Below are 27994 nucleotides of genomic sequence, written 5' to 3'. Positions count from 1 at the left end.
AAATGTAAGATTTTCTCCCCCTGGCCTGATAGAGATACTGAAGTAGAGTGGGGGAGATTATGACAGCCAAACCTTTCCTCTTGGACTACTTTTATTTGGTAAAACTCCAAAACCAACAACAGAATTATTTTTTTTTTTTTGTTTTCCAGCCCCTTCTCCCTGAATGAGCAGAAAGGCCCAGGGGAAGAGCAGCCTTCGACCCACTTGAGTTCCCTACCCAGACAGGCACAACTCCCATCTCCCCAACACCAGACACAGCCATCTAGCCATACGCCATCCAAATAGATGAAGAGGAAAAAAAGACTCCCACTTCAAAACACAAGGAACAAGAAAAAAAAATCCAAAAAAGATACTAAAAGACAACGGTGAATGAGCTGTGGGAAGAGTCTAGGTAGGGGGCGCACCTTTGCCAACTGCTAGCCGTTACTCAATGGGAACAACTGGCTGAGACCAGTACTGGGTTGGTGAATCCAAGCAGAACCTTATGTCATCCACAGCCAACATTGCATCCACAAGTCCCTAGCGAGATGGCTTCAGTTCAGAGAGATTCCCCACTTTCACCCAGGCGCGTTGCTACTGCCTCTAAAGTGTTACAGGGCAACTGGCTAGGGACCCCAGCTGCAGGTGGGAAAGACTCCATACGCTAGCACGGAGGAAGGAGCGGCAAAGTATCTCCTCATCCAGCTAGTGGATACGGGTGAGCTCTTCCACAATCTTGATCAGGTCATCCACTGTGGCTTCCCTCTTCATTCCACTGCCATCATCAATCTGAAACAAAAAGAGGCGTCAGAAGCCACCTGTGGAAACAACAGTGAAGGCGTATACCGCTTCTTAGTTTCTTATTGGGGCAATGCTACGTACGCTAACAAAAACAACGAAGACTCACCAAGTTTAATGGTATTTGCTCCCATGCTAGTGAGCACAGCATTATGGCCTCTCAACAATGAGAAAGGCTGTCCCAAGAACTTCTAACAGGTGATTAGTTTTCCCATCCTACCTGTAGATTAGCCACAACTTCTTGCATCTTGGGTCGGCTGATGTCCAAAAAGCTTTCAATTAAGTCTCCATCAATAAATCCTGTAGCTGGCTCTGTCTTGCGTTCTGTATGAAATGATCTCCAGGTACAGTCATGAATCAAGGAAACAAACCATTCGGCAACACCAGCCTTAAAAGAACTAACTCTTACAGATTCTCATGCTCTTCACGAACAAAAATGGCATGAGTAAACACATGACAAAAGTGGTGCAGTGTAACATTAACTGACCTTCCTATAATTAATTGGGACACCTAAAAGATTGTATCACTCCTTAAATACCCAATCAATCACTGTGGTCTGCAGAAAGCTTTTTGCAGCTACCATCTTATTTATTTCATAAAGTTTATACACTGCTTGATTGTAAAAAACAAACAAACCTCAAAGCAGTATACAAAAAGACAGTAAAATCAAGAAAAAAATATAACCCTACTTTAAAAAATACATAACGTCTTTCTACATGTATCTTATTCATTGCACTCCACTCCTCTCTTAGTTAAGGCTTCCTTTTTGTCATTCCTCATCTTTAACTCTGGTTGCTATCTATGCTTGGACTGCCCTGTCATGTGATGTTCACTTTGTTCATCTTCCTTTGAAAGATTTTTAGATCTCTCTCTTCGACACATATCTCTTTTAACTCCTTTCTCCTCTTCCATTCTTTTAACTGTGTTGGTCATTTGGGGTTCAGATTACATTCATGCTCCTTCCCTTCCCTTCCCTTCCCTTCCCTTCCCTTCCCTTCCTCCCCTCCCCATACTTTCATTTATTGCTATGTGTTGTCTGTAGGCAGGGACCAGCCTTTTAAAAATATCCTTGTACTGCGTCTAGTATGTCAGTTTGCATTTCTTGGTACAGAAAGTACTGATCTGGTGTGTAGAGATCTTTCCTATTCTAATTAATTCAAGAGGGTTCTGGAAGCTTCTCGGTGTGAAAGAAACAAGCAGAAGGTTCATGATGTTTCGGTTATTCAGAGAAGCTGAGTACAGCTGGCTTAAACTGGTTCTGTTACCTCTTTCTGTCAAGGTCATGCTGACTATATAATAAGGCCAGTAGGAGCCTGGGTTTCACGCTTTTCTATCTCTCTTTCCTTCTGGTGTGATGCTCTGTATATAGCATACTTAGTGTTAAGGTTTAGTCTTACTATAAGTTATTGTAAGTTTAAGTTAAGTCAGCTGCAACTGGATTTCTTATGGACACGGCCAATCCTGAATGTATTGGATTTGTGACCATTATGCTCATTTACCTTCAGTAGCAGTAAAGCTCTGCTGGATGAAAGATTAATTGCCTCTAGTCTATTTTGGGGGGAATCCTGCAACGTGTTTAAGTTCTTTTACTCTGTTAACCATACGCTGGAATCTGCTCTGGTTCAATATGCGTGGAATTTATGACATAGTATTCTTAAGCATTTTGCACAATGAATAGGGCAATGGTGAGACAAAAAAAAAGGATATAAGGAGTGTTCGATCTTTCCTACACTCTTAATGACTTTGTTAAGTCGGTTCTGCACATCCAGCAGGAGATTATACCAGCTTTCTGACAGCGAAGTCACCAGTCCTATGGAGAAGGACAACTGTTAAAATGATATTTTCAAACAGTATTCAAGAGTTATCATTTCAATCTCCACCTAAGGACTTTGAGGATGCTGCCTAATTTAAAATGATGGATTACATGGAATTGGCGGAAATGACTGGCAGAATCCGAGACCAGGGAGAAGAGTCGGTGGAAGAAGATTGGAAGAAATTTAAAGACTATTTACAGAAATATTGCAAAATTAATGAATGTTAGAATGATGTTGGATTGAAGTTAAGTGGTTTCTAGCTGTAATGGTATAAAAGAATATGAAAAAATTGGATTTTTAACAGGTAAAAATTTAATGCTATAATATATTAAGATAAAGATCAGGATAAAATAAGGAGGGAAAGGAATTGCTGAATTAATAAATTGAACTGGAATACAAAAAAGGGAGGTATGAGGAGGTCCGGGAAACAAGCAAATGAAAGATAAGTGATGAAAAGATGGAATTATTTTTAACTGCTTTTTATTTTGTATTTTTTCTTTTTTCTTTTTCATTATGTAATATTGTGAAAACTTTAATAAATATTTATAATAATAAAAAAAGAGGATGCTGCCTAATTTAAAAGCTGAACTGCAAGGGAGGGAGAAAGATCGGACAATTCAGGGAGCAGGAGGGATTAGACAGGCAGCAGTTTTTCCTTTGTTTGTCTTTTGCTGGTTGGCTACAGCAGTTTGAGACATAAACCAGGGAGGGAGGGGGAGCAGACAAATCACAGATTATAAATGTTCCGATAGGAAATAATGGAAACCATCAGCTTGTTATGCAAATGAACAATTTCCTGGGAACGCATTGTGTTCAGATAGTGCATGTATATTCTTCACCCAAGGTCTCTATTACTTCAATTCCTTTTACTAAAACTCCAAGTTAGCAGTGTCCCACCCCATCCCCATATTCCATATCAGCAAACAGTGAATGGGACGTTTTTCATTACTACATGGAGAGATAGAAGGTCCCTGGCTGGCTCTAACCTTACCAATCATTCCATTGACTGTGCCAAAAAGGACCGAGCCCTGTGTTGGTGTGGATGTTTCGCCCAGATTCTGCATGACCAGAGACCCATGACAGAAGACATTGACAAACTCCCCCAGGTGGAACAGCCCAAACTCCTGCAGATGCTGGCGCTCCTCATCAGTTGTGGCAGCACTGCAACACAGAAAATCAGCTAGGAGAAATGACAGGGCAACCACCACACCTCAATTCCCAGGTGTAGTTGCCACATGCATGCTGCTTCAATCCATCCTTTTGGGGAGGCATCTCACCTGTCCTTCTGGCACACAAACAAGTTAAATGCATTCTCTGCCCCTAAGAAGTTGTCATCGTCCAAAATTTCCACAGCACTCATCCAGTTTGGATTAAAGTCACGAGCGATCTAAAAGGGAAGGATAGGTCATTTGCTGTTGAAATTCATTATGTTCCTAGCACAATCAAAACTGCACTGTAGCTATAGGATCAAGAAAGACCTTGTGTGGAAGAAACCAGCCTCAGCAGTATATGCATTTATGAATGCATGTAAGTATGTGGTTCCAATCTCTGCCTCAGGCAGAAAATTCTAAGCTACTGTTAATCATCTTTACACAAATATTTATTCATTTCACAAATGTGGCCAGTATTGAACTCCAAACAGCCTTGAATATGGGGTGAAATGAAAAGGGCCAGTCAGCCCAAGATACTTGGCTCCTGGGGGGCCACTAGGGGGCGCATTGGAAGATGGCCGACAATACCATCTCTCCGACCCACACGGGGTAATTAAGAGGCTGTTATGGGAGTAGGCAGCCTCCCTTTTTGCCCCAAGGAAATGGGGAACACTGCCCTTGCCTGCTGTGCCCATAAATCACCCCCTAATTTGAAAGAAGGGGGTGAGGGCCCTAGGCAGAATGCCCCCGCATGGACCTCGGCTCTCCTGAACGCTGTCTCTGATCGCGCACTAGTTGCAGCAATTTGGAATAATTAATTACAAAAGAAGCAAATGCACATATTTCAAGTGAAGAAGGGGAGTGAAGTCTGCTAATTTAAGTGACCTCTGCGAAAGAAGACGACGGGCTGGAGAAACAGGAATATTTTACGATGAAGATACACCAAAGGCAGGGTATGTTGACAACGGGGCTGAATGGGGGGGGGGGCTTTTTTTTACTTTCCTTCTATGTGATTTACAAGAACCCCTCCTCACTAGAACCGTCGGTTGAACTGACTCAAGCAGGATGATTAAGGTCTGTGTGGAGATAAACTTTAACCAAAAGTATGCTTTATGGAGACCGAGAAGCAATAAGAGCTTTTAGGAATGGCGCAGCAATTAATTCGGAGTCGCCATCTTGCCAAAGGATTTATAGCCGGGAGGAAGAACGGACTTGTTTTCAGACTGCATTCCTAGTGAATCTCCTCAGAGGTTTTGAGAAAGGAGGCAGATTGGTGAAGATTAATGACGCTAAGACTGTTTTGACGTATGGAAGTGATGTTATATGGAAAACGTCTGGATATGGCTACTGGATAAAAAAAAAAAAATATCCACGCAGGATTACAAACTGTTCTAACCAGCTTGCGGAGACTATCAGAGGTCACAAAGAGAAAGGAAAAATATATGAAAATAACAACAAGCGATGTGGAAAAATAATAAGAAAGGACTGGATAGTACTGTGACCATCATAAGGTTAGATTTGTGGACATTAAAACAGCTGTAAGAAGCAAGAAGTTGATTGGATCCCTTCGGAACTTGAAAAATATGGGTACCCCCAACAAAAATTTAAAATTCGGCTGTGTAATTTGGAATTTATGTAATTTGGTTTGATTTGATGTGATTGGTCGGTTAATAAAAAATTATTCATAAAAAAAAAGATACTTGGCTCCTGAGGTGGAAAGTTCGTATGATGCCTCCCTTCCAATAATAAGCACACACTAAATTGACAATTTAGTTGCCTTTAAAGACTGAAAACCAAACATCTGCAGCCTCAGGCACACATCTTACACTACTCAGTGATAAGGCCAGCCTTGGTCAAGTAGGCTTGACAAGTCAAGTTCAAAACTCCTCCCCTTAATGTGCTGTCATGAGAACACCGTGGCCAAAAGACATGAAAAGCTGCCCCTATTCCTGTCAAATGTTATTTTCTTTTCTGAAGCTCTTTATGAGGGCCTCTTGACTGCTGTACTCAGTAAGGTAACAGCCATAATCAATACCTCTTCAAAGTTCCCTTCCATGGGCTTATAGGCAAGCAAAAGGACAGAGCGCATTAGATCTCCAACTAAGATGAAGTCTCCCTTCGTCTTCACGTAGAGGGCCATGATGTTGTTGTAATGATTGCATTCGGTGCGAAGCTCCTTCTCTGCTGTCCACTCATATAGCCGCACCTGGCAGAACAGAAAGGTGTATGTCACAGCTGAGACAGAGCCAGGGACATCACAACAGGGTCAGGTGCACTCCTGCTCAAATAACCCCAGCCCTGAAAGACATGGATGCGAAAGCTCTTGGAAGCCTTACCGTGCTGTTTATGCTAGCTAAGAGTTTTCCATTGAATTCCACCATGGAATAAACAGCTCCTTTCACTTCTTTCTCAGCCAGACTCTGCAATTTACCTAGGATACACATCAATACAACAGTACTTAAAAAGGGCATGTGCTGCCCACATCTCAATGAGTAGCTAGACTTAGCTATAGCCAGAGCATTATTATGGTACTGATAACACCAAGTTACAAGTTAGATCCCCGTATGGGACAGCTGCATATTCCTGCATTGCAGGGGGTTGGATTAGATAATCCTCAGGGTCCCTCCCAACTCTACAGTTCTATGATAGACTGGCCTTGGAAGCGCTGCATGAATGCATGTGCTTAATGTTTCACTATAGGCACAGTTTAGTGGTGAGAGTAGGAAGGTCTGTGCCATAAGATGCAGCCTCCTCCATTGCTTAGACCAAATTCTTTCCACTTCACTGTATAAGAAACATGAGGTCTCTGAAGTGGGAAGAGGCCTAGCCCTGTATGGCATTGGTGTTTGTTGGGATGGGAACTGCTATGGTGATTGCTATTTCTCTGCCTCTCTGAATGTTCTATCCCACTCTTGCAACACTAAAATAGCATGTCACTAAGGATCAACAACAGTGCTTGACATTTTATTCAGATTCATGATTTTAATATGTTGTTTGTCTTTTTCGTCCAACATAACACCTTCACAGTTAATTTCATCAACAGCTTTCATTTCTCCGAGGAAAAAATATCCTTCTGTGGCACAGTTAGCATATAACTATTGTCACTTTATTTGTACACGTCACTCAAAATTATTCTCAACAACACATTAAAATAGTATTACCCATGCAATCTCCCTAAAGTATTCCCTACTGACGATTGGGAGAGACAAGATAGGTCAAGAAGCTGCTCAAAAATGGCAACAAGTTGCAATGAATTCATGTCATTGCAGGAAGCTGTGATTTTAAGAAATGGTTTCCCTGATATGCTTATTTTTCCCCACTTGAAGCAATTAAGGCAGTTCTTATAACATTGAAAACCGTGTCCAAGACTTTTACAATAGAAGACCCTGGAAGCTAAAACCTCTCATAAGCAAGAGACAATTCTGCAGGCAAAAACAGCAATATCCAGAGGGCCTTAAAAAGTATGCAGAAGCAGAGATCACAATCAAGCTCATCAAGCCCCTTGGGGGAATGTGAAAATCTGATTCAAACCTCCAACTCTTACCATCAGAATAGTGGAATACCACAATACGCCCCTGCTTCGGTTCGGCCTCATCAGGATACACCATAGCTGTGCCCACAATAAAATATGTGTTGGGGTCTTTGCCCAGCTTGCAGGAGACGAGGCTTAGTGCATACTCATTCTGCAGAAACTGGTGAGCATGAAGAACTGAAGACAAAAAAGTGAAAAAATGAGAGAAAGCTCAGCTGGAGCATCTAGTTAGACATAGGTAACTATAAAACTTTAAAAAATGTCTGTTCAGCACATTCTCATGCCAGCATGTGCTTCCAAGTTACCCTTCCCAGTCCCTTTTCACATGCTTAAGTGCCTCTCAAAAAGCAGACTTCTCATAAGGGAAATTAGTAGCAGAGGAGGATTACCTTCAAATGTATGCTGATCTATGATGAGTAGGTTGTGCACCTCTACCTCTTCACCAAATGAGGTCTCATGTGGGGCTGTGCTGCTAGAGAACAACTTGCTGGAACTCACACTGCTGGAGAGGGCCTGAAACATGAAGGGAAGAATAACTCTTTCAAACTACTTCTGGAGGCCATGGAAACGGTAGTAACCTAACCCCAATGAATCAGGCAAGGATATCCTTTCCTTCTGACCATGAACATACATCAGAGATCAAGATACACCAAGCATATGAAGAATAGGACCATATACGGATTGGAGGGGAAGAAGGCAATGGAAAGGGTCAGGGAGAATTAAGCAGCAGATCTGTATTGCCAGGTTTCCTGTTTACTGAAGAGGCACTTGGAAATTAGCCTAGAAGAAGGGTCAAAATGCCCTGGGGATCTGCTCATAAAAAGGAGAAACTTAAGTAAAGTTATGAGCAGATCCCCAGGACATTTTGACACTAGAAAACTAGGAGAACAAAGTTTGAATAACTGGAGGTGCCTCAATGTGTTGGGCAGCCCAAAATATTTGTTCCTAACATAAAACAGAGACATTGAATTCAAAAGCCCCACTCAAATTCAGACTATTGTGCAAGGAAAAGACAAGACTAGCCTGCTAAAAGCACTCAATCTCACAAAAGCAGGAATGATCAGAATGCTAAGCAAAATAAATTCCCTCTGATGTAGCTGCAAGAAATCATGATACCAATGCCAGCTGCTTGCATGGCATATTGCAGAGAGGTATCTGCAAGGAAGTTCCTTTCACCTGGGTGCTTGCACTGGGTCTCAGTGCAGTGGTGCCTCCACTAGCATCCTGAACCTCAATGCGACTGGAGAGTACGCCAAAACACTGAGATACTTCTTGATAACAGATCTTCCTGCATGACAAAAAGGGACACATAGGTAAGGCAAGAATAAACAAAGCTACAACTACTAATACACTCCTACCTATGCTGATTTCTACACTGTCACAGGAATGCAGACAGAAATGATATCACCCTATCCCACCCCTAAAACCTCTCTATTAGAGCCCCTGGAGATACTCTTTTCTCGCTTTGCTCACCTGGGTGACTCATAAAGGGGAACAGTGCGGATGTGCAACTTCTGAATTTCATCAATGGTGCCAATGGTCAAAGTGCTGTTGTTGGCTAAAGCCAGGCTGCAAAATAAGGACAAATAAGGCATTTCACTTTAAATTTAAAAAATTGTTCTTTCAGCACTACACATAGGGCCTCTTGAATCTAGGGTTCCTATCCACATAGCTAACTAAAGCAATAAAATAACCCACAGTTTAAGAAATGAATCAGTGTCGGTATTTATCCTACCAAGACTTGCAGTAAGTTAAAAAGGTAAGTATCATAGCAAAAGAAGTAATATGTGTTAAATGAGATTTATTGCTTTACCAAGGACTTCCTACACAGGCATCAGGAACAAATATAGCATGTGGATACTAAGAGGCAGGGGAAGGAAGGTTGTGCAGGGAGTGGAAGACAATCCTTGCATTGATAACGCAGACTAGGGATGCGGAACATATGGGACTTCAACTTCCATCACCCCTGACCACTGGTCATGCTAGCTGGTGTCAATGAATCAAAGAAAATATGAAGGGCCACCATTTCCCCACGATAGATAAACCTGTTATAGGGGGGATGATTGTGAAAAGGCAGAATGACTGTGGTACTGACAAGTTTGTTCCTTCTCTTCTCCCAACAGTATTCCCCATTAACATGAAGGACCTGTCTTTTTAGCTTCCAAAACTTCCTTTGGAAAGCCACAGAAAAAGAGAACATATGCACACACAATGCTGAGGCATAAACACCAACCCCATTGCCTGTTCCACCTCATCACTGTATTCTCCCCACTTCTGAAGAAAATTAGTTTATGAACTATCAGCCCCATTTCAGAATAAATGATGCAAAACACTAAGGAGTAGCTTACCAGGCACTCCTGGTTACTTATCAACTTGAATGAATACAATGAAAGATTTAAAAAACACCAGAATCAGTCAGTGGTATTATAGGATGAATAATGATTTCAGGTAACATACAGTTAGATGTTGAAAACGCAGGTGATTTATTCCAATATGGGGTGAACTAAGGTTCCTCTGATGAGCGGGGGGTGGGGGGAGAGATATTATTTATTAAATTTTTATATGGCCCTTCATCCAAGGATCACAGGGTGGTGTACAGAAGAAGAAAAAAGCATACGAATACATAACATAACAAACAAAACAATAATCCATCCACGACACCCCCCAATAGCTGCATAATTTCCAATTGCTTTCTGAATATTTTAAACTGGCTGTGGGAGGAATCAGAGGCAGTTCATTTAAAAGCAGGGGAACCTATCAGAAGTTTAAAGGAGAAGAGAAGGAACAGGAAATCAAAAAGCCATCTCCTTCACACTCAAGTGAATAACTCTGTTGTAAAGGATTACTTTTTGCTCATCATTTAGAAGACTGCTTTGCTATTTTGCTATTGCTTCAATACCAGATTTTGAAAGCAAAAAAACCTAGCTTTATGATCTCTATATTGTCTAAGCAGGCAGACCCAGAAGATTGCGTGTTGCCAGTGTTCATTGCTACCATATACTCACTCTGAAACAGCCACAAGGGAACTGCCATGTCCACATATCAAGTAGGGCTGAGCAGGGAGGTAGCGTGCATGCTCTGTGGAAAATAGGCAAATTAAAGAGGAGAAACAGAGCACACCCACCTGTCAGGATACCCATCTGAGTTGAGAGGGCACATGTAGTTCACCTCCTTAAGATTGACATTGGAGAAGACCAGTTTGTGGTTGCTGCTGTATATCACAGTCGGGCGGTCAGAGCAGGCAAACACATTGGTGGTGGAGAGGGAGCGAAAGGTCCTTAAAACAGTGGGCTGGGTTCCCAGTGTCACTTTCTTACGATCACTCAACAAACCTGTTGTGGGAAAGTATAGCATGAGAGGTTACCTACCAAGAGAAAGCAAGGGGGGAAATCAACTAGCAGGAGTGTGACTGCTGTTTGTCCACCACATGCAGATTAACCTACTAAATTCTCTCACTTGGCTAAAGAGTATCAAGACCACTGTGTCTTTTCACTTTCCACAGAAATCCATTCCAGACAGAAAGCAGAAAGATTCCCTTAAAACAGCTGCCCAAAAGAAGCGGACAACAGTCTCTCAGTATAGATATCCTGAGTAGATTGCAGTCTTTTGGGGGAGAATCTCCCAAATCTCAAGGCCAAACCAGATTCTAGGAACAGAACATCTGCAATTAGACACCCGCTGTGTTTCTTTGTTTTAAGATAAAAGTGTGTGGGAGAGAAGGGAATCTGGGTAAGAGTCAGGGTGTTGTGTGTGTGTTAACCCTTTCCCTGCATGCTGCTTTCTTTGTTTAAACTCTTTCCCCCATTGGAGCCAACATACACATAGTGTACTGGTATTTGCATGCTCTACGGGGCATGCACCATTTTGGGGATGATTTAATGTACATGATTGAAAATAATAATAATAATAATTTATTATTTATACCCCGCCCATCTGGCTAAGTTTCCCCAGCCACTCTGGGCAGCTTCCAATCAAGTGTTAAAAACAATACAGCATTAAATATTAAAAACTTCCCTAAACAGGGCTGCCTTCAGATGTCTTTTAAAAATAAGATAGCTACTTATTTCCTTCACATCTGAAGGGAGGGCGTTCCACAGTGCGGGCGCCACTACCGAGAAGGCCCTCTGTCTGGTTCCCTGTAACCTCACTTCTCGCAATGAGGGAACCACCAGAAGGCCCTCGGCGCTGGATCTCAGCGTCCGGGCTGAACGATGGGGGTGGAGACGCTCCTTCAGGTATATGGGACCGAGGCCGTTTAGGGCTTTAAAGGTCAGCACCAACACTTTGAATTGTGCTTGGAAACGTACTGGGAGCCAATGCAGATCTCTCAGGACTGGTGTCATGTGGTCCCGGCGGCCACTCCCAGTCACCAGTCTAGCTGCCGTATTCTGGATTAATTGCAGTTTCCGGGTCACCCGGAAATGGCGTAAAGGGAAATGGTTGAACTGTTTGGCAGCAGTTGTCACCTTCAATAACAATGGCAACATACCTGATCACAAATCTCTGGATGTTGTATCCAAGTTGGCCCTCAAAATAAATGTTACAGAGAAAGAAAGTTTGAGGAGGAGGAGCCTAAAACCTCACCTGTCTCAATGTTCAGTCCAAAGTAGAAGAGAGCCCCATCTCCCAGGGCACAAAGCAGGTAATGGCTATTCTCAAAAGTGGTCATCAGAATGGAACGTGGGATGATCTCTGCAGAAAGTGGAACAGAGTTCGTTCAGATTGCCCTTAGCAGTATTTGCCTTTCCCAATATAGAAAACACACAAGCCGCTCATACCTCCTCCCAACATCTCCTTGTGTAAGAGGTCAAACGAGGGCAGCTTAAGAATACGGGCTGAGATGTCAGTCCAAAGGCCAATAGCACACAGAGGGGACATGCCACTGGTGTCTCCCAGGGGAGTGATGTCCAGGCAGGCCACTTCATGCTCCATCTCTGTGCAGCTGACAAGGAGGAAACATGTCAGTATTACAGTGAGTCTAAGAGAGTCAGCACAAAATGTCCCAGCTGCAGTTCACATGCACCTTATCTGCTTGAGTTCCTGGGGGTGGATCTCTAGATAGTACAGCACTCTCCCCACAGCCACCACCACTTGACTGCTGTTACAGGAAGCCACACTGATGTTCTTCCCATTTGGCTCTTTCCATTCACCTGCAAGGGCTTTGGGCTCCTGAGTGACAAGCCGTACTGAGGCAGATGTTATCTAAAGAAAGAAACAAAAACAGGTATCTCTTCCTGACTCAAAGGAAAGTTGTTTTTAGGCCTCTGTCCATGCATCACAGTCCTGATATTTCACTCCTGATAGGATGCATACTTTAAAAGCAGTGGTGGCTAACTTGTTGCCCTCCAGATGTTGCCCTTCAGGTCCCTTCAGCCCAGCCAGCACGGCCAATGGATAATGTGAACTGTAGTCCAGCAACAACCGGAGGGTGGGAAGTTAGCCACTCCTACTTTAAAGGTTTTATCAAGAAACACTTGCTTCTTACCTGGATTAGCTGCTGATGGGCTACATTGCCACAGAAAAAGGTCTGCTGATCGTCCACAAATCCTGTCAATTCAGTCTCCTCTACTTCCTCCCCATTCAACATCAAAACCCTGCAAAATGCAGGAAGACCTGGTCAAAATTATCAGCAAAGACATACAAATTTTCAACTCTACTTTCAGCCCTACAAAACATCAGCATTTCTCCTACCTGGTTTGCCCCACAAAAGACAGCACTAAGGTATTATCAGTTTCACGGTGTGAGTCTGACCTCAGAGGCCACAATCCTGCAGTGCAGAGACATAAAAAGATATTTTATCAAGAGAACACAAAAGACCAAGGGATCTCGTAACTCAGAAGGGCCAAGCCGGCACGTTCTCCTGCCTCACTACTTCTAAAGCACCATACAGTGTTTACCCTGTGCCAACTATTCTCAGTTCTAGGCTAGAATAAATTATACAAACCATTATGTAATCTTCTCCCAGTCTAAGATTTTAGCCTCTACAGAATACAGAACAAAGGTAAAGAACATGATACAGAAGGTAAAGAAAGAAGAGTGAAGAAAGGCAACTTGAAAGAAGGAACAGAAAAGCATTGAAATATACAATCTTATTTACCCAAAACCTGCCAGCCTCCTCTGTAAGTCTTCACTAACCAATTGTCCACCATTTTCTAATCTTTTCTAGATACCCATGAGGGCTAGAATCATGTGTTTGCTTTTTTTTTTAGCGTGAAAAGCTAATTCACAAAATTTCCTGTGTGACAACATTGGCATATTGCTCAAAACACTTTGAGCTATATGCATTATCCTCACTTCAGAGAGTGCCACAAATTATTAATTTATATCATGATGACACACCTTTAATCCCTGGGAGATCAATGCTGGCATGTTCATGAATCCCAATTCCATTCCGGATGATCCTCAGAGAGCCCTCCTTAAAAGCACCAGAGCAAGTAACCAGCTGGGGAAAGCAGAGAACAGCCATTGAAACACTCTGACATTAATAATGGCCATATTAAATGGGTAACGGACATTGCATTTAATCCAATTCAGTTCCTGAAGATAAGGAAGCTTTTCCTACAATCTACCAGAGAGGCATTTAAGCAAATCTCTGAAGGGAGACAATATATTACAGCCTGCCACCATACTGTAGGAAATAAAATATATTTCCAAAATGGACCCACTACTTAAGGGGCTAAGTTAAAGTTCTCTGAAATTGTCTCTCTACTTTAGCACATTCACGGCTGGAGAGGAGCAACAATTTTCAATCTATCATCAGATTAACTAGACAGTGCCCTGGGTCACATTTGGAAACCTAAGAAACTGTCATGTGCACACAAGACACCTATTCACAGAAGTAAATCTGGCGATGGTCAGAAATTCCTCACCTACCACCACCATACAAAAAGCATACCAAAACCCCTAGATCCTTTAAAACAAAAACAAAAAGTGGCAAAAAAGGAGGCAACCCTTGCCTGCAAAGGGACCCCTCCCCCAAAAAATTCTTTTTTAATTAAAAACTGGGAAGGGCATGGGGCCTCAATAGGTGTATGAGCACACTGTGATGCCCATTGGATAGCATGTCATGGTCAAGTCCATTTTTATTGTATATAGCCAAAGACCTTTACAAAGGACAGAGAATAAAAGGGAAAGTTTCCTCTAAAATCATGCAACGTAAGGATAGCATGTCAGACCCTTGTTCAAAGTTCTGTTTAGCCACAGGATGATCATGGGCTAGATCATGGGCTGTTTATCAACCTAACCCACCATACAGGGTTGTTCTGGGGATAAAATGAGGGAGGACCACATTTATTCCTCTGAATAACTTAAGAGGAAAGATGAGATTAAAATGCAGCATTATTTTTAAAAGTACACAAAACGCCGCTCCTAGTGAGGTCAGACATTTCATAGGGAAGAACCAAAATTTACCTGCCCTTGGCCTTGCCTTTCAAGATCTACCACACACATGTCCACAATGGGGCCAAGATTGGTGAAGGTTTCCATGGCGACAACATATGAACCTTGCTCATTACTGTCTACGTTGAGCTAGGAATGAAAATAAGATTAAATTTCTCAAGAAAACAAAAATAGAACAGAGCCTGCCAAAAATACTGCACAGAGCTCCAAGAGATGGTAGAAATAAATTCAGTGTTCACCCGCCCATAGCATTTAAATATACATCTGGTAGAATACAGCTGAGCAACTATTTGCGGGTGAAAAATTCACAGGTTCACTGAGGGCTACATTTTACCTTCACAAGTTGGGAGTCCCCAAGCCGAGAGCCAACAAACACAACGCCATTATCTAAATAAGTCAAGCATTCAGCAATGGATGTCTAGTTGAGAATAAAATACAGAAAAAGTAAGTCTTTTTAAAACATTTACTTATGCAGTTAATTACTACTTATTAAAAGTATTTCAAAATTATTGTTCTACCCCAAGGGGCCCTCAAGGTGGAATACAACTTTAAAAATACTTTGTTAATCTGCTTATATTTTACAACAAATGAAAAGAAGTGCCAGTCATCAGGTTCTGAAACATAAGCTAGTGTGGTGCTGCAGACAGAACCTGGAGGTCTTCTAGAGGAAACCAAGATTCAAATCCTCGTGACCATACAACTTGGTGGACAGCCTTGGAAAAGCATGGACTCTTTTCTTGGCCTAATCTACCTCAAGGGATTTTTGTGAGATGAACACACTACTCAGAGCTCATTTGAGGAAGACTGGGATACAAATGTTATAATAAATAAAACAAAACTAAGAAATGAAAGCACAATTAGATCTGTGACAAATCCTCTCACAGAGACAGAGAGTCACAACTGAGGGAAATCCTACATTTATTGATTCTCTAAGACAATTCTTTAGGTAACACCTGAACACAGCACTGCTTGGGTTTCTTAGGGCAAGCTGGGTGCAAATGCTTTACGAGACAGCACTGAAAGTTAGTGTTTGGAGAAAGATTCAAGCTGTCAATCTTTGCTAGGGGTTCTTTCTCCACCTTCACTTTAACTGCCCAAATGGCTTTGCCAATTTGTTTCACACCAAATGCCCCAGAAATGGGAGGAAGGACTAAGAACTACCTCTCCAAGAAGCTCCACACGCAAGTCCTTGAGACTGATGCCACCATCCATCTGCTCCTCCTTCTCCAGTAGTAGCATGAAGAGGCGGCCTTCCATGTCCCCCAGAAGGTAACGAGACCCATTTGGATCCACACGGTTGTGACATACGATTGTACTTTGCTGTTTCACAAAAGAGGCATTATTTAGAACTCTTCAGAGAACCAAGATGGCATTTACACTGAACTGCTCTTTGAATACTTTGATTTCCTCCTAAAAACGGCATCTAAAGCATTTGGGAAGCTTTAAAGAAAGTGAAAAATCTAAAAGCATCGCTTAACATAAAATATCCTGGTCTTATCCTTCTTGTGTTACCACAGCTATTATTGGTAGAGAGTACTTTAGTTGTAGCAATCTTGACTGACAAGCCATTATATTTTACTTCTCGACTGTTGCGTTTACCATAGGTTGCTGTGTTGAGGCCAACACAGATACCACCTGATGAGTCTCGCATATGCTGCCCCTTCAAGGTTCTGTAAAGCTGCTTTAAAACTACACAATCTAGACTGTGCCAATTCACCTGTTTCCATTTCTGTGTGGAAAATTGTGCTTTGTGAAAGGGAAGGGAAATATTTCCCCTTTTCAAAAATGTTCACTGTCATTCATTCCCCTATCTCCTTAGTTAGGAAATGCCTCTACTTTCCTTAACCAGGAATCACATACTGATTGTGACAACATCACATACTATCTAGCTACATGCCCATATCACAAAAGTCAAAGAGAACTGATTTGATTGACAGCAGTGCTTTATGGACTGATCAGAGGGCTCTCAGAGGGCAAGCAAAGCATTCAAGATAGGCAAATACTTGTACCTTTCTACAGCAAACCTCAGAAATCATGGGAAAGAAGGCTTTCAACACAGGTAGGTTCATAAAAATATCCCCCCATCCAATTTTGCGGTAACCAATATAGTAAACCATACCACATTCACACACATAGTGGATGGTACTTCCAGCTTTAAACAAAATATATTTCAAAGAGAAACATGTACTCACCTTGATGATGGGTGGGGCTATAGCCAAATATTTATCACCGTTGTGGTAGGTGATGGATTCTTGTCCAATGATTATAGCCCCTCCAAATGGCTCAGGCACTGTAAGGAATGTGTTTGGAACAGACACGTGATTTTTTTTTTCTTTTTAAGCATCACAAACAGAAGAAAGGAATATTCAGCAAGAAAAGAGATTCTAGTAAGTAAGTAAATAAATAAAAGAACTCCCTTCCCCCTTTCTTCTTATTCTGTATGGGATCCTCCCATCTCTGCTTTTTGTGCACTTAATTATATTCTCACCTAACTGCAGTTTGATACACACAGAATCTCCTGTTGACCACAGAAAGACAGCCACCTTTTCAAGGGAACAAAGCAGTTTGTAAGTAGAGTGAACACATACACCAAGGACTAAGAGAGAAGTAACAAACCAAGAGAGGAATTTAAGGAAGTCAACATGCTAAACATATATCTGGTTGCATAATGTTAGTGATATCTATTAGGAGCAACAAGTGCAGCTGTTATTTCACAATGAGTTTTTCATCTTGCAACTGAATTCACTTTTGGACAGCCTTATTACACCACATTAAATATAGGCCGGCAAGAAAACAAATTAAGTTTACATATTCTTTGCAGGCCTCTCACAAAGCTACCAGGTGAACCTATTTTTCCATGTATAACATGCCCCCATGTATAACACTCCCCCTATTTTTTGGGACTCCAAATGAAGAAATCCCACATATGCACTATCCATGTATAAGACGACCCCCCCCCCAATTTTAAACTTGAAAAAATAGGGGGGAAATATAGTCTTATACACAGAAAAATACAGTATATCCTGATCTATCCTTAAGATTCTTACCAACTTGCACATCCAGTTGGCTCTGTAGCTTTGTCTAGGAAGTTGGCTGATCAAACAAAGGGTTAAACTGGGGGGTGGACATGCACAAGTCCCACCCACAATATCCTAGGGCATGTGGTTTTCTTCAGATCTTTGCACTCAGAGGGATGTTCCTAAGCATTGGTAAATCTGAAGAGCATCCTGGGGACACTGGATGCAGTTTGAGTCTTTATGTACTGTGGTAAACAACCAAACAGAGTTTCTAAGTCTCAGGCTTCTCTTTCTAACCCACTCTTCTGTTTCTCAGAAAGCCATAGAGAGATAGAATCATAAAGACATTCAAATCCTGAAACAAGCAAGCACCTGAAATATTCAGGAGCTATAGGGACACCATGCTCCACCATGCTGTGTTAACACACCCACCAGAATGTGCCATTATGTTATGCTTACAAGGAAAACAAGCCATGTGTTACAATTTACAGGTTTGCCCTGTAAGTATACTGGGTAGTGCTGATGCAGCCACACATGGCTCATTTTCTCTTCCCTCTTGTAGCCTCAAAAGCCTAGTTGCTTTTGGACTTCTTGTTAAATGAGAAGCAAATCTGAAAACCATTAAAAACATTTTTTAAAGCAGAGACAGAGAGAGGAGCGGGAGAGGGAGAGAAAGAGGGAGAGAGAGAAGAAGAAGAAGAAGAGTTTGGATTTGATATCCTGCTTTATCACTACCCTAAGGAGTCTCAAAGCGGCTAACATTCTCCTTTCCCTTCCTCCCCCACAACAAACACTCTGTGAGGTGAGTGGGGCTGAGAGACTTCAGAGAAGTGTGACTAGCCCAAGGTCACACAGCAGCTGCATGTGGAGGAGTGGAGACGTGAACCCGGTTCCCCAGAGAGAAAGAGGGAGAGAGAGAAGCAAAGCCATTACAGTGTCATGGAGCCAGATTTGGAAAGGAGAAGCAATGCAGTGACTAATGCTCCATATGTCATCATTTGCAAAGCTGTACAAGAGGGGAGAACACGATGCTCTTATAAGCCACTTCAATGAATTGCAGGGTTTATGTGATTTCATTTGGGCTGAACTATAAAGATGCTACAGCATAATCAAGAAAATTGGAAGCTCTGCTGCACAGAGCTTCCCCATTATATTGTACCTGATGGTTGCTATACAAGAAGCAACTGCTGTTTTTTTAAAACCTCTAGGCAACTGAAATCGTTAAGTCTGAGCAGTGGCTAGAGATAATTTACCAGGGCTGAAACAAGATCCTACTAGGACAGAGATATATGGCTAACTACTGCAAGAAGTAATGGGCACAAAAGGTAACAAATATGGAGAATTAGTGAGTAGGAAAGTAAGACGCTCCACTGCAACATGAATCCCACCAGGAGAATGGGAAGCAGGTGCTACAAGATGACTGCAGGAGAAGATACAGGGAATATTCTTGAGAACTATACACAGTTGACTTCTGAGATAAGAAAAAAATGCTGCTTTTTCTATACGCAGGAAGCTGCAAGCTTATTTTTAAGCATCTACAGATAAAGATATTTTATGTAGATGAACTGACCTGCAATCACCATGGAGGCTTCAGCCTCCACATTCTCCTGTTTCCAGGGTCCCTTGTTAAACTCCTTCTCACGTAAAGACACTTCATATGTCTTGACATGCCGGCCCTGGGGATCCTAGAGATGGAAACAACAGGTATTGTCATGAATGGCACAAATAAATCTGTTCCAGAGGGTTCCCCCAACCCTTAGGAGCAAATTTGAGGAGGACATAGTCTGGAGGTCCAAAACTGAGTTCTCATTATTTCAACCAAAACCTTCCATTTCTATATAGGTATTGCTGAAAAGGATTAAGTGTATTTTCTATCACTGGTGTGATCTGCATTGTCCTAGTGGTGCAGCAATAAAACTGCTAGCACATTTGCAAAGCTAAACAGGGTCCAGTATGGTTTCAAATTGGATGAGGGACTGTGTGTTGGGATCTCTGCATTGCAGTGGGTTGGACTAGATGATCCTTGGGGTCCCTTCCAACTCTATGATTTTATGTCTATGTTCTATAATAAGAACACATTTTTTTTAAAAAAAGTGCAGTGGCTTGGATCCACACAACCAGTTCTACCCGTCCAAGGGATCTTTGAAATTGTGTTTACTGAAAAGCATCCATTTCATCCCACCCACTCCTGGCTAACAGTTTTGAAAAATCCAGATTTTTGACAAGGAATATGGAACCTGGAGCTGGTCATTATTCTGAACTAAACAAGGATGTGACATTTTGTCTACCAAACAGAGGCATCTCAAGTGGAAGTAAAAATAAAATAACTCTGCTCCAACTTCACTGCAATGAATAAGCATTTTCAGTTGGCATGGTAGCAAACCAAGCTTAATATTATGTGGCACATACACACTGAAGCCAAGGATGGGTACAAGGAAGGATTCTTACCTACACCAATAAGGCAAGAAAAATATGTGCTGATATTTTATTGGGCCAACATGAGGAGAGCAGGAGATGCAGCTTGCAAGGGTTTCCTCTCTCACACACACACCATCTAAAAGTATCAGGATTTTAAACTGTAACTCAGCATGGAAAGGGGAAGAAGAGAAGGAGCCAATCTTAAATTAAAACCTGTAAAGGCTCCCAATTTGTTCTGGGGGCTGGATCAGGGCTAGCTGGAAGCACCAGATAAGACAAATCAGATGAGGGGGGCCATACACAGCCCTAAAAAAATTCCCATCCCACTTTTGTAAACAATTTTAAATCCCTTATACAAGAATGAAGAGCTAAAACACATGCCTCTCATTACTGTGAAAAACATTGGCTACGTTATATTAAACAGTTTGTTGGCAGACATGTTGCCTAACAAGCATTACACAAGAATGCATGGTTCACTGGGAAATAGGGCAGCAACATCGTTATACTAAGCTGGAAATATTAATACTGTCAGATCTTGCTATTTTATGAATAACCCATGTGATGGGAGTTATGTCTCACAGATGGATCTCCCTACCCCCAGATGAATAGAAAGTGCCTGAAAAACAATAAAGCAAGCCAACTTGATACAGGAAAAAGAAATATCATGATTAAAAGCTTTTAAAGCAGGATTGTCACATAAGCAGGCCATTCAGTTGATGATATCATACGATGTAATGCAGAAAACAGATAATGATATCATATTATGTAATGCAGAAAACAGAATACCGATATAAAAAGGGACAAGTTTTGCAGTCTACAAATAATAAAAACTGTGAAATATCACAAACACACACAAAATGTTTTGCTTTTTACAAGTGTGCTTTGACAGATACAAAAACCTAGACATTAGCAATAGCCCTGAATCAAAAAGTGTTCCGAGACTACTGGCCACCACTTGCTCTGCCAGCAATTTCCATTACAACACACAGACCCAATATTGGTACCTGGTAAACGAAACAGATGGTTGGAGGCTGGCACCCATACAGGAACTTGACATCAATGACCTGCAGCTCCTCCAATCGTATGTTAAACGCCTTTAATTCCTTATTTTCCCGTTCCAGAGGAATGACCTTGAAGAGGCCATCATAGAGTCGCAGTCCTATCATCCTGCACTCTGGGTCAATTATACCAATTATACCTGTCTCTGAGGGACGACCAATTCGATCCTAGAAGAAAACAGGGAAAACCATTTCAGCAAGCTTCATGTCTGATGTTGCAGTTTCAGTGAAATGTGCAGGATGGAGCCCTCTGAAATCTATCAAATTGGCTTTTGTACACTAGCTAGTGATTTCTTCTACTTCAAGTTTGAAAAAGTTTTTCCTACAACATACACTGTTCAGCTGTACCCTGTTTCTACCAGCGCTAATATTTTCTCTGTTGGTATTCCTATGCCTTATAATCAGTGTCAAACAAATATTGCCAGTTTAAATATGTGACAAATGAATGATGGGTTCTGCCTTTCATTGTTAAACTAGATGCTTTATATAGTAAGTTTGTGCATGCTCAGTCCATACTTTCCAATTCTGTATTGTGTTACCCCTGTATTAGCTGTATTTGAAAAAAGTACCAGTCTGCTCTTTGCCCTTTAACACAAGCAGAATCTTCTGCTGTATGACAGCTCCTCGTAAAGACTGTCCTCATGCTGTAAAGAAATACTGGGCTGTATTTCTGTGCTGTCTTTCCATTCACAGGTGGCTTGTTGATCCAGCAGAGGCATCTTTGACCCAGTAGGAGGCAATTTTCACTAAGCCCCCCTTTCTCATATCGATTTGAAAGATTTGAGGAGGCCAATGAAGGCTTCCAGTGTTAGAAACTAAGCTATGAAAGCTAGAAGCTAAATGACACCTTAAACCTAGGTTATGGGTGCAGCAATGGAATGTCTAAGCGTGCTTTTTTATAACAAGAATAAAAAGCTGAAAATGAATGAACTGCAGCTAAAATCTTCTATTCATTTTTCACTTGGTCTAGTCCTTATCCGAAGACTGCAAAAAACAAAGTTGTGGTGTGTGTCTAAGCTGCTCCAAATGCCTCCATATCAGAGCATGACAAAAACAAGTCCCAGTTCTCCCAGCAGTTGAAAAGGAGTTCAGACAGCCTCAGAAGCACAACACAAGTGTTGGCATGATCCCTGGCCCCCTTCTCCAGCTCCAATGAGTGGCCAACCAGATACCTTCAAAAAGTCCACAAGCACAGAATGAAGGCAACAGCCACAGCCCTACCCCTATTTCCCCTCCTGCACGTACTCATCACTGTGCAAATATCAGCTTTCTGCAGGACAGAATTCAGTCATAGAGCGCAGGTTCATAATGACTTTTGGGATCAGACAGCAAAATGTATGCTTGATTTTGGACAGCATGAAAAGCTGGATGAGTAAAAAGAGTCAAATAAATATGAACATTATACAAGTGGTGCTGTAAACAAGCAGAGCTACAAGCACATGACAGTCATCAAAAGAAAATACACTGTAACAGTAAATCGGTAGAAGGAGATCAAGACTCAAACCCCAACGGAAAAGTGCTGAGGAGATGGCCTGTTCAGTTATCTACCCAGCAGATTGTTAGATGTAGCACAACAAGAATGGTTACCTGAACGGCATTGTTCCTTAGGTTGAACATGGACTATTAGCTTTTTGGAATATAGGCTATAGTTACACAAAAATACACAACAATGTTAAGCAGTCCTAAGTCAATCTCCCCGCTTACCTGCACATTGCCATGGGCTCGGGTGATAATGTCAATGCTCTCCCCACTTTGTTTGTATTCAAGGATGCAGGCATTATATTTTGCTGTCAGAATAAAGAGCAAATCCTTGCTCTCCCCCTTAGGAGAAACAATACAATTAGAAAGTCTTGCCAAAAAGGATTCAACTGAAAAAGCCTCCTCAACCACACCTTGGACCAGAGAACATATTTAACCTTTCATTTATTTAGAAGATTTACACTCCACTTTTCCCACAGAAACACAAAACAGTTTACAATTTATAATACAAATAAAAAACTTGTGATGTAAACTAATGCTTTGAAAACTCTTCATTGTGTGGTTTGTTTTCCATTTAGCATTTCTTCTTTCTATGATGGACAACAGCTGCACTGACTTTAGCCTGAGCACCTCCTGAAATTCAAAGTGTAGTTCTGTCAATTTTATTTGGATGCCAGGTAGATGCATGGTGAATTAGAAAGACCATTAAAAACTCAATCACCATTTCTGAAGGTTCCTAGAAAACTTCAGTTAATGGATGACATCCATCTTGCCCCAAATGCTCCACAATGTTCCACAAGGCATTGCTCTTTTAACAGGGAGTTACTGGGGCTAGCTGGAAGGCTAGGTAGAGTCAGGGTAGTTGCTGAAGCCTCTGACAGGCTGGCAGAGCCAGATCTATCTCCTCCCTCCAGAGATCAGTCGAAGGTGGAATGAGTTCCCAGGACTGATCTCCTCAGCAGCAATGAAAAGGAAGCCACTTTGGAAATAGCACTCTTCAAAGTCCAATCACAACTATATTAAACATGAATGGACCAAACATGAATGCACATCAGCTCATGGCAAAGTGGCATTGAGCACATCACCCTTACGTACCAAATTCAGCCTAGTCACTAGTTGTGAGGACACAGTCATACCATAAAAGCAAACATGCTTTTCAAAGGCACCCTCAAAGCAGAACTGAAACAACTCTTCCCACGTATTATTGGAATATAAGAAAACATGCAGTTCAAACAGCTAGCAGGCAGGGGCCCCTCTGTTTTGGCTGTTTTTAATTCTGAATTTTAAGTTGTTGTAGCTAGTAGTAACACTGCACAATGGGGAGATGCAGAGCCTATTAAAAGGTGCATACTAAGCACCAACTCTGAACAGCTGGTACAAGCCAGCCAAACAAACAGCTGCAAGGAGAAGGTCATGTGGACCCCGATGCCGGGACAGTATTTGGTTGCGGCCATCCAGCTCCAGGACACAAGCAAAAGACTCTGGGTGCAAAATTCGCCCGCAGCTCGTCCCTAAGAGCAAAGCTCACCTTGGGCCGGAAGAGCTCCATGACGGCGATCTTGCCATACATGCCCACCTCCTTGACGGGCCGCAGCCCTTCCGCAGTGACCACATAGATCTCCAGGCGGGTGTTCTTGGCGATGAGCAAGTTCAGGTCCTCCGCGGAGGTGAAGTGTCCTGGGCCCGAGACAAAACATTGCGAAGTTGCCGGGGCCGCAGGGGAAGCTGCTCCTCCCGCCGCCGCCGATCCTCCCCCTCCACGCGGCCCTCCTCGCTTTGGGCTTCCCCTCCACGCACCGCGGGCCGTTAACCGCCCCCTAACCGACTTCTTCCGCCCGCGCCTCCCCTCCCCCCGCTTTTTTCCCACGGCACCCCCCTCCCGCCATTACCGGTGACGCAGCTGTTGACGGCCGTGGGCTTCTGTGCCGTCACCACGTAGTTGCACGACATGGCGGTATCGGGGAGCGGGGCTGCTGAAGACCCGCGGAAGGCGACGGGGTGAGGAGGAGGAGGAGGAGGACGGGGAGGGGAAGCGCTGGGCAGCACAGTCTCCAAAGGCCACCAACCACCTCCGGCAACCGAGAGAAAGCGCCAGAGCGCCCGCGCGCCGCGCCGGGCACCACGGGAAATTTGACGAGAGGGGCTGCTGAGGCGCGCGCGGCAGTGGCAGCGCCCTCTTCCGGTCAGAGGGGTGTAAACCTTACCACTCTCCTCCGAAAAAAAAGAAAAGGAGGCGGGGAGACTTCCCCCACCCCCTCCCGTCTGACTCCGTGCGGAGCGTGACGGGCCCTGCGCGCTACCGCCAACTGCCGGAGCTCGCGCTGCCCTCGGCCAATCGGCTTCTCCCCCCCCCCCTTGTCAGGCAGGGCGCGCGTGGCTGATGCTGTGAGCCAGGCGGAGTTTGGATTGCAGGGCGAAGTCTCTCTCGCCTTCGAAAAGGGAGGCGCGTAAAGGCAGTAGTGACAGCCACACGGTGGCCAGAAGCGACTTCGCCTCTCGCCCCTGAGCAGCCGCCGTCTCTCTCTCTCCCTCAGGAGCAGGAGGTGTCCCTCCTCGCCTCGGCCGCCGGCTCTCGGAGCATCCTGCTGAGCTTGGTAGCCCGGAGTCGCAGCTCCAGAGGGGCAGCATGCAGGTGAGACCCAGAAACGTCTGGTCTCCGTGAGGCGGAGGGAAGGGATGTTATTGCGTTTCTGTCCCACTCCTCTTCAAACCCCTGTGAGGTAGGCGCTAGCCTGAGCGTGGCCCCAACTGACCCATGAAGCCTATGGCTGAGTTTGGGACTTGGGCTAGAAAACTGTGCTTCAGATCCAGCACTGCTGCCCTTGCACTGTTTCTGCCTCAGTCAGAGCAGAGAATTGGTTTTGGTCAGCTGTGTTTGTGCGATCACTGGAAAGCAAGAGAAAGAGTCCCTTCCATTAAGTCTCTGAAGCCCTGCGGACTGAGGTAAAGCATCCGAAATAGGGCAACTTGTGACTTGGGAATCAAACGTCAGTCTCTTTGTATCGGTCCCTTGCAATGTTTGTATTCTGCCTTTGTGTTCACTCAGGAATATTCAGGACAGCTTAGGGTACAAAGAAATAATAAAGCAAGTATATATAGTGTTAGAAGCCCAGTCAAAATAACTGTGAAGCCAATGGAGCTAACAAAAGAGGTGTCGGAATGCTTGGGGTGGGGACCTGAAGCTTTGCAGAAGTAGAAAATATATTGGGGTGATGGGAAACTAAACAACTCAATGAGGACTGAAGGACTGAGCATGTGATTAGTGGCCACAGAATCCCACTGATGGGGGGAGACAGAAAAACAGGGAGATTGAATATCCTGAAAGAAGGCATAGCTGGCTGAAACTCTGAAAAGGGATATTCTACACTGCAACATTTTGTGGCAGCTCCCACTTGTATAGCTCTGAAGGGCACACTGGCTAATAATTATCAATTAATAATGCAGTCAGAAGACTCAGCAGATAATTAAATGCACTGAAGCAGAAAATCAGGACCAGAGTCCAAACTCGGCTACTACCCATGCCAAATGTTTGCTTAAAGTTTAACAACAGGAGTTTGACCTGGTGCCTAAAAGTGAGCATGGAGGAAGCCAGACACATCTCCCTGGGCAGCAAATTGTCAATTCCTCATTTTCTTTTGGTGGGTTATGTCTCCGCTGTGACCATTTGAGCCATTTTGCATTACCTGGATGTGACTTTGGGGCCCATAGTATATATGATTTCAGAAGATTAAGTCTAAGACCCAGGAGTTACAGGGAAATATCTACTTCTACAGGGTCTGTTACATAAAAATGTTGTGGAGACTTCATAAAGAAACCCTTTTACCTTCCTTCTGGCCTTAGAAGTGGCTACCAGATATTGCTCTAGAATGAGCCACCTGCACAAACATGAAGCAACACTAGGAAAGCTGCACACATGGTTTTGTTCTTCTTTCTAGCCCCAAGCTAAAAGAAAAACCAAAAAAGCAAGTGCAGCATCTATAACATTCTGAAGACTGGATGTGGATATTTCTCAACCATTAAGAGTCTGCAACTCTTTAGGACTAGGAGGGAATATGAGAAGTGTCAGGTGATGTTGTCACAGACTAATACTGTTGCAGTTGCATGACCAGCTCTTGATGACCTGGAATTAGTTATTTGTTGCTACAGGTGACCAAATGACTACTAAATTACAATACTGTTGAATGACTAACATACTGTTACCTACTTCGCCTTCATGTTCTAAAGACCTCCGAAGCACAAACTTCCGGGGGCGGCGCGAACGGCAATGGCGGTCCTCTTCTGAACGGGAGAGGAGGCTCCGCAGACAACGGGTCGTCCGCTACGGCGAAGCGGAGACCCACTTCGGAAAACCCCAGGCAGCAAGAGCCTGGGGTCTTGAGGCTCGGTGGGCGCCTTGAGCGACCCTCCAAACGCGAAAGGAACCCCGTAAGGGGCTCCGGAGCGTGGAGGGGGGTTGCGGCGCTGAGAGCTGCTTCACAGTCTGTGGAGCGAAGCCGCGCTGCTGCTGCCGGTGAGCGCTGATCCCTTTTCCTGTCAAATTACGGATTCGGATGAAAAGCAACTTATTCGTGAGTAAAAGACTGAATCACTTGAAATTAGAGATTTTAAACGAAAAATCTTAATTGGCTTGAACTTGGCTGAAAGCGGAGAGACGTGGAAACAGGAAGTCCGTCTTCCGCAGCCATTGAACTTGAAAAAAGCAACTAGCTGGAGGAGTGGAGGCTGAAAGAAAGAGATTTTAAACTTTACAGATCCAAGCATCTACTGAACTTGCAATTTAAAGTAAAGACTTTAAGTTAAAGATTTGGAATTATTACTTGCACTTGACTTTCCTCCTTTTATTGGATTACAAATTAGAAGGTGAAACCCAGAGTCAGGAGCTGCCTGAGCATTGAGAGATTGAGCTGTCAGTACTGCAGATTTGGATACTGTATATTGGAACTTGCAACAATCTGAGGGTATTGAGACCTTTTAAATTTGAAACATTCTTTTTGGAGACAAATAAGCACTGTCTGTAACAAAGTGACCATTTATAAACTCTGCTAAACATTTGTATCTGAAGGTTCTTGGATATTAAATTAGACTCTGAAAGACATTTTAAGCTCCCTCTAGAGGATTGGATTAAAACAGTGACTTTACATGTACATTTACTTTCGATTCCCTTGTTGTTTGCTTGCTCTGGGCCTTTCCATTCCCATGGGAATAACTCAGTGTGACCTTGACTGATAGATAACGTTGGAATGAGTGGCACAAGAAAAAGAGGGAGAGTTAGACAAACAACTTTAACAACTCTAACCTCAGCCTCGCAGACACGTAGATCATCTGTACCTACTTTGCCCTCAGAAGTAGA

General features: G+C 43.1%; 2 protein-coding genes across 6 annotated transcripts in view; one reads left to right on the top strand and one right to left on the bottom strand.

Moving 5' to 3' along the window:
* Positions 1-73: 73 nt before the first annotated feature.
* On the bottom strand, positions 74-24670 carry DDB1 (damage specific DNA binding protein 1). The gene is made up of 27 exons (XM_081021945.1): positions 24534-24670; positions 24173-24321; positions 22870-22986; positions 21112-21333; positions 19260-19374; positions 16865-16962; positions 15834-15992; positions 15007-15090; positions 14685-14801; positions 13614-13716; positions 12966-13041; positions 12760-12868; positions 12298-12476; positions 12053-12216; positions 11859-11966; positions 10399-10606; positions 8748-8843; positions 8451-8562; positions 7664-7787; positions 7287-7451; positions 6079-6173; positions 5778-5948; positions 3869-3978; positions 3583-3752; positions 2485-2587; positions 998-1121; positions 74-768 (listed from the first exon to the last, which is right to left on the bottom strand). The coding sequence occupies exons 1-27, from the start codon at positions 24592-24594 to the stop codon at positions 685-687; spliced, it is 3423 nt and encodes a 1140-aa protein (XP_080878071.1). The 5' UTR covers positions 24595-24670; the 3' UTR covers positions 74-684.
* TKFC (triokinase and FMN cyclase) overlaps positions 24527-27994 on the top strand; it is a 23148-nt gene continuing 19680 nt past the window's right edge. Inside the window, exons 1-3 of one of the 5 annotated variants that reach the window (XM_081022125.1) lie at positions 24527-24642; positions 25179-25276; positions 26580-26710. Coding sequence is in view for 2 of the 5 variants with exons in the window: in XM_081022123.1 (XP_080878249.1) it covers positions 25271-25276 (6 nt within the window). In the remaining 3 variants the exon portion in view is untranslated. Of the gene's footprint in view, positions 24643-24980; positions 25277-26579; positions 26711-27994 lie in introns of those variants that run through there. The other 4 variants (XM_081022123.1, XM_081022124.1, XM_081022126.1 and 1 more) reach the window with 4 other exon arrangements.

The sequence above is a fragment of the Podarcis pityusensis genome (genome assembly GCF_964106645.2).
Source record: "Podarcis pityusensis genome assembly, chromosome: 1".
NCBI lineage: Eukaryota > Metazoa > Chordata > Lepidosauria > Squamata > Lacertidae > Podarcis > Podarcis pityusensis.
This window is presented reverse-complemented; position numbering and strand designations above follow the sequence as displayed.